At 35.8% G+C, this 6,792-nt stretch overlaps 1 protein-coding gene across 1 annotated transcript; it reads right to left on the reverse strand.

Annotated features, from left to right (window-relative positions):
- Window positions 1–358: 358 nt before the first annotated feature.
- Window positions 359–2,948, reverse strand: LOC126396745 (GTP cyclohydrolase 1 2-like). The gene is made up of 6 exons (XM_050055025.1): window positions 2,612–2,948; window positions 2,202–2,311; window positions 1,745–1,800; window positions 1,625–1,656; window positions 1,431–1,515; window positions 359–769 (listed from the first exon to the last, which is right to left on the reverse strand). The coding sequence occupies exons 1-6, from the start codon at window positions 2,868–2,870 to the stop codon at window positions 640–642; spliced, it is 672 nt and encodes a 223-aa protein (XP_049910982.1). The 5' UTR covers window positions 2,871–2,948; the 3' UTR covers window positions 359–639.
- Window positions 2,949–6,792: the final 3,844 nt, after the last annotated feature.

Consider the following 6,792-nt stretch of genomic DNA (forward strand, 5'->3'; position numbering starts at 1 on the left):
ATTCACAAAGTGCGTGGTGTTACTAAATATCTACTCATACTTCTTGTAGGTCTGTTAGGCCACTGATTCCTGACCCTTTTTCTTAAGGGACCCGTTTTCTGTCATTCAGTAAACTGACATTGCATGACTAAGTGATATGGATATTTCATACTATATTCAATGCATAACAACAGGGTGACCGCGGGTCCTTAAAAAGTCTCAAATGAACAAAATACTGTGGGATCACATGGTACAATGCGCAGGATCATAGTTTTTTCTACCACTGCTTCATTGTATGAAGTACCATCTAAAATAACAAGGACATTGTTCTTTTAAAAATTAAAAAATAGAATGAGCATTGACAAGAATAAGAATATCTTTATGTTTATTTTCAGTGTAACTTTGCATTGGAGATAATACTTTAAGCACCATGTCGCCATTATATTAATTAAACATTACCACCATGTGTTGAACATATTTCATATTCCAACGTACGTTTGGTAAGACATTCCTCGTGTGTGACACTTAAACAGGATAAATACATATCAGCTTAAGAAGGGTCGCCACCAACAGCATAAAAACACTAATTCCCTGAAAGTAAGACTGGCGGAAATGAATAACTCATCAGGTGTAAATGTTCCCTTCTCACATATAATCTGTTCACTTATATATTGCAAGTTCAAGGAACTCCCTCCTGGTCTTGGGATCTTCATTAAATCCTCCCAGCATCACACTTGTAACGGTGCTGGCGTTCATCTTCTGCACACCTCTCATCACCATGCACATGTGCCTGAAATAGTGATTTGTGCAGAATACATGAGACATCAGAAATGACATGAATAAGACATGAATCTGGGTGTCGACCAAACTATCATCTTAGTTTCACCATTGCTTGAGAACGTACCTAACAATATCAAATATAGCCGTGATAAAGGTCAATATACTTGTTTATCCAAAAGTGATTAAGAAAAAATATCTACTTGTAATTATGTGCAAAATATTTGACCTGAATCTAACAGGATTGAAATAAATGCTGAAACATCAGAAGCCCAGCAATACAATGTTATCACAATACTTAAGTCATGATGCAATAATATTGCAGTTTTAGATTTTTTTATTACCTTTTTTTAACTGCAAGATATGTCCCCTAAGGAAAATTTTGTAAGCAACTGTTTTATCTGATAAAGTTTTCACTCTCGCTTCCGTCGTTTTTATTGCAGTAAAATATATCTATTGGACTGCAAAATCAATTGAATCGAAACCAAGCCTAAACCCTAACCCTAACCTTAACCTTTAGGTACCAAAACTTGAATTTGTAATTGCAGTATTAACAACTTTTATAAAAATGAAAAAGAATCAATATCTGGAGTCCCTCTTTCAATAAAATATTGCCATGCAAAATAAAGCAATGCTACGCTGTATAGATTTTATTCCCCACACGTGATACTTACACAGCCTCAATCACCACTGCTACTCCGCCAGGTTCCAACGTTTCAGAGATGGCTGAGGCAATCTGTTTGGTGAGACGCTCCTGAACTGTGGAGAAAGTAACACATAACATTTGACACAGAAATATAAAGAAATTAGGAGAAAAAATAAAGCAAATTAAGACATAAGTGTTTAATATAGCAGTACAGTATAATACCTTGAAGCCTTCTGCTGTAGATCTCAACTATTCTGGGGGAGAAAAAAAACAAAAACAGGATGAAACAGACGTTTGATTTGTGTATGTATGTGTGCGCGTGTGTGTGTATAAACCACCTACCTAGCAAGCTTGCTTAGGCCAACCACTTTCTTGTTTGGGAGGTACGCTATGTGAGCCTGAAACATTTATATCATGAAATATAAATTAAAATATTGTCCGTAATACATGTCGTATAAAAACATAGTATCGACAAGTAGTCATTAGACATGGGCCAGTATCGTCAATTGGTTTAAGCTTATCACAGATACACTGGAATTGGTTGTATTGGAAATTGCTGTACAAAGAAGAATCACCATTACGTCATTTATTCATCAGATATCACTGGCATATTTTTAACTGTAAAATATCATTCTCAGTAACAATTCTGATCTCAGCTTTTTAAATTTGAGGGATCCTTTTCAATAATATGTCTGTGTTTATGTTATGAAACAAATATTAGCCAGTAGATTTTTATCAGATATTCTGTATTGAATTTGACCTATTGTTTTTACATAATCTGGGTATCCTGAATAGTTACCTTGCCAAAGAAGGGCACCAGGTGATGTTCACAGAGAGAAAACAGCTCAATGTCCTTCACGATCACCATCTCTTCGTGGTTTTCGTCAAAGATTGCGTCATTTAAGATATCTGTGGATTAGATGTGATCTTTACATTCTGTATTACACTGGAGCGAAAAGTTAAAAAATCAAAAGAATATACTGTATATCCATCAATGAGAAGTATTTAGCAAAAAGAAATGATACAAGTTATGAACTTTTATTGTCATGAATTCGACATGAGACAAAACGTCTTGACATTTGAAAGTTGCCCAGAACCCTATCTATGATTTCCTATCACAAATAAATTGATTGATTGATATTGAAATTCAGATCAAGTTAGCACCACTGAAAGTTTTTAACAAGATAAAGAAAGAAAATCTATCATCACCTTGAGGTGTTTCTTTGTAGCCTTTAGTGAGGAACTGCATGGCTTTGGCTGCACGTAGCGGTGTACGTAAAAGTCCCTCCCGGTTGACGTCCTCTCCCAGCTCACTCAGTATGATGGTATAAGCCTTCTTAATGTGAGACAGTTTGTCTACATCTTCAGAGTTCTTGGAGTTCTCTTCTCGGCTCAAACCATTATGGTCGCACATGTCCAGGTACTCGTCACCTTCTTTATTCATCTCTGAACCCAGGTGAGACTCCATTTTGGTTCTTGCTCTGCTGTCAGTCAAAGAGAGGCTACTGCTGGATACAGTGAGATAGGCCCTGTGGTAAGCTGTTGCCTCGGTGGTTGCAGAATGTACACTCTGGTTTTTATACCATGATGTGGGGCCCTAAGGCTACAGCATCACTGAAGCCTCAAGACACCCATGCAAAGTTTAATTATGTGAATAATTTTCTGATTTTTCAGTGACAAGGTATCAAATCACCACACAAATCAATTCCAAATCCCCTTGCATCAGATGTCATGAAACAGCATTTGACTGATCCTGTGATTTGAGTTTGAATGGACGTCCCACGCTCTGGTTTGAGGTCATAGACTTCGCTCACATGCAAGCATTAACGTGCTTGTAAAGCCTTTGTCTACGGTGAAAATAAGCTGAATGACAGAAATGACTGTGTCAATATAGCATCATCAGCTATTTCTTCAGCATATAACTCCTAAATATCTGTCACTGTCAGCCTTGTGAATCTATTATCATCTGGCCATAGAAAATGTCATTTTAGATACTGTGTGGATCTTTTACGCAAACTTCTTGGGACCCAGTAAATTTCCTTTGGATACTTGGAAAAATCGTCAGTCTACCAAAGCAAGCTCACTCAGTTTTATGTTGGACATGATGCTCCACAATACCCTGGAAATCCAGAGTTCTCGCAAGAGCACAATTTGAATTTGCTCAGCGAGTCACTCTGGCAATCAGTAATGATGCTCATTACTCATGCCGTTGGAGCCGAGCTGCACCAATCACATCGGTGTATCTGATATAGGCGGGCCAGAGGCGAGCTAAACAGATGATGACAGCGCTGCGACGATGAAGTCCGGAATCAGTCAGTAAACATTGCAAGATGGCTACGGATGAACACCAGTTGTTTGAAACGGCTTTGGCCGCTACAATGAACGAGTTAGGCTGTTTTGCCGACCGGATAGGGCAAGAGTCTAATCTACCAGTTAGCTCCGCTGGTAGCGCTCTGGATACGTCACCCCATGTATTGTTCTGATTGGTTGTAGTGTTATCCAATTCCGTGCAGTGATATTTTCAAATGCATGCTTGGTGCCGCCCCTCGAGTTGGGCCATTTTCATTACTCATAGCCAGACCCTAAATCTTTCTAGATTTGGGTCTGGATTTCCAGGCTAGCTCCACAAAATACTAAAGTTGGACTATTGCGGCTTCCAAATAAGTTAAAAAAAATATCCGCCCACAAGCGCCACAATGGGAGACATGACGAACTCTCTGTCTTTGGTTTAGTTTTACTCACTGTTTGATGATCCAGGGTGCTTCCGTTGGTTCAAGAGTTGATTGGTTTGCAGGGTGTACGGAGGGTTGGGAGATGACGCTATGAACTGATTGTCTTGACTGTCACGTTTTTAAAAAAAACAAAAAACAAACTTTACAAAAACAAAGTTCAAATAAATGGGGTATTAAACGACTTCATCAAACAATAAAAAACTAATACTAACCAAATAGGCAGTGGTTTAAAGACTGTAACCCCGTGACATCTTCCACGATTCACACTCACTTCAGCACACCTGCCTTTAATCAAAGGTTCCCACAATGCCAGGTCAGGTGGCAGATTACTGGGACTCAAAAAATAATAGGAAACTAGGACTTGCTAGAAATGGTTTTAACAAGGACTCAACATATTCAAGGGATTTACAGTCTTATTCTATGATCTATTGTTAGACTTTTGTTTTACCATTTTCTAGACTTGCTTATCACGATCATTTCAAGAAGGTTTTGGGGTTTAAATTGGACTCTGCTGGCTGAATTTTAGGCTTAAACATGAGTGTTTATATTTAAAATGCTTCAACCTTGATCTGGATAAGTGTCCATAGAACATACAGTAGATGGATGTTTCTGTTGGACCAGTTCATAAGTTTGGATAAATTTGGATGAAATGTGTATTTATCCTGACAATATCTTGCTTGATTGGGAGATCTGTGTGCTTGACAGATTAAAACTCAAATATAAAATGTAAGCAGTCAACAAAATGCACAGAACAAACATTTGACCTGAAACAATTACTAATCTCTTATGATGCAGAGAAACAAGTGGAACAAATGTCTTCTGCCTGTCTACATAATTAACTGTTAACATTGTCCACATGATCGCATTTGAAGCGTAAGCTCAGTCAACTTAGACTGCTTTTGTGTGACTGCAGAGATCTGCAATTTTGCTTATTGGTTTTCTTCTTCTCCTCCTCCTCTTTTTGCCTCCAAGAATTTTAAAACCGATCAGATATACAATTTTAAAGACTTCTGCTTGGCCACATTTTGTTACTGCAGAGATTCTAAAAAAGTACAGATTTAGAATATTTAAATTTGCAAATGACATCTTAGTGAGAAAATGTAATTATTGTTATTTTTCCAATATAACAAGTATACAATAAATCTTGGTGTTATATTAAGAAATAAACTTGTCAACCTAAATATATGCATTTGTTGTCCACTGCAAATGTTTTCCATTCTTAAGATTATCATCGGTTGTTGTATCAGTATCCATCACAACAAACAGATGATTATTGAAATTCTGTATCGTTGCATCTTTACAATACACATTTGTTAGTGACATTTAGTTCCGATGCAGGGAGTAGTGTGATATCCAGGCGTGTAGGTCAGACTGGGTGTACAGAGTGCTGACTTTAATTTCAGAGTCCTGGGTTCACGCTCTATGTAACAGTTCAACATGAGGTCAACCTTCACCCTGCTGACTGTCTTGTGCTTCAGAAGAATGCTGGTCTTTTTTTTCTTTTTCTTTTTTTTTTGTTAAGATTATTTTTGAGAGGTTTTTGTCTGTTTTATAGCAAAGCTGGAGAGTGACAGGAAAGGAGGGAGAGAGGGGGTTTGACACATAGCAAAGGGCCACGGGTTGGACTCGAACAGACTAACAAATTATACTATGACATACAGTACTATGACTTCTTATGGCAAACTATATTTGACTACATTTGACTTTTTTTTCTTTTGCAAGATTTTTTTTATGGCATATTAAACATTTTTATAATGTTTTTATAGCATACTATACTATGACTTTTATGGGATATTATGCTATAACAGTTTTATGATTTTTGTATGGCATATCCAACTATGACTTTTGTTTGGCATACTATACTATGACATTTTTATGACTTCTCATGGCAAACTGTACTATGACATTTTATGGCATACTATGCTAATATTTTTATGATATTTTTATGGCATCCTTTACTATTAGATATTTATCACTTTTTTGGCATATACTATGACATTTTTATGACTTTTTATGATATACTATCCAATGACTTTTTTTTTTTTTTTAAACTATACTTTTTGTACAACTTTTTATGGCATACTATACTTTGACATTTTGATGACATCTGTGGGGTATTATACCATGACATTCTATAATATAATATTATATATAATATGACATACCTAAATGATGACATTTTTTTGATTTTTCTATGGCATATTATACTGATTTTTTTTTTTGGCATACTATACTATGAATTTTATAATGGCTTCTTATGGCATTCTATACTGTGACTTTTTTGTGACTTTTTATGACATACTATACTATGACATTTTTTTAACTTTTTGTCACATACTATACTATGACTTTTTTTTTTACTTTTTATGGCATTGTATACTATGACTTTTTTGTGAGTTTTTATGGCATACTATACTATGACTTTTTTTTAACTTTTTGTCACATACTATGACATTTTTGTGACTTCTCATGGCAACGATATTATGACTTTTTATGGCATACTATACTATGACTTTTTTTTTTTTTACTTTTTGTCACTTACTATACTATGACATATTTATGACTTCTCATGGCAAATTATACAATGACTTTTTATGGCATACTATACTATGACTTTTTTTTTTTACTTTTTATGGCATACTATACTATGACTTTTTT

This window comes from Epinephelus moara, chromosome 10, assembly GCF_006386435.1.
Source record: "Epinephelus moara isolate mb chromosome 10, YSFRI_EMoa_1.0, whole genome shotgun sequence".
In the NCBI taxonomy this organism is placed as follows: Eukaryota; Metazoa; Chordata; class Actinopteri; order Perciformes; family Serranidae; genus Epinephelus; species Epinephelus moara.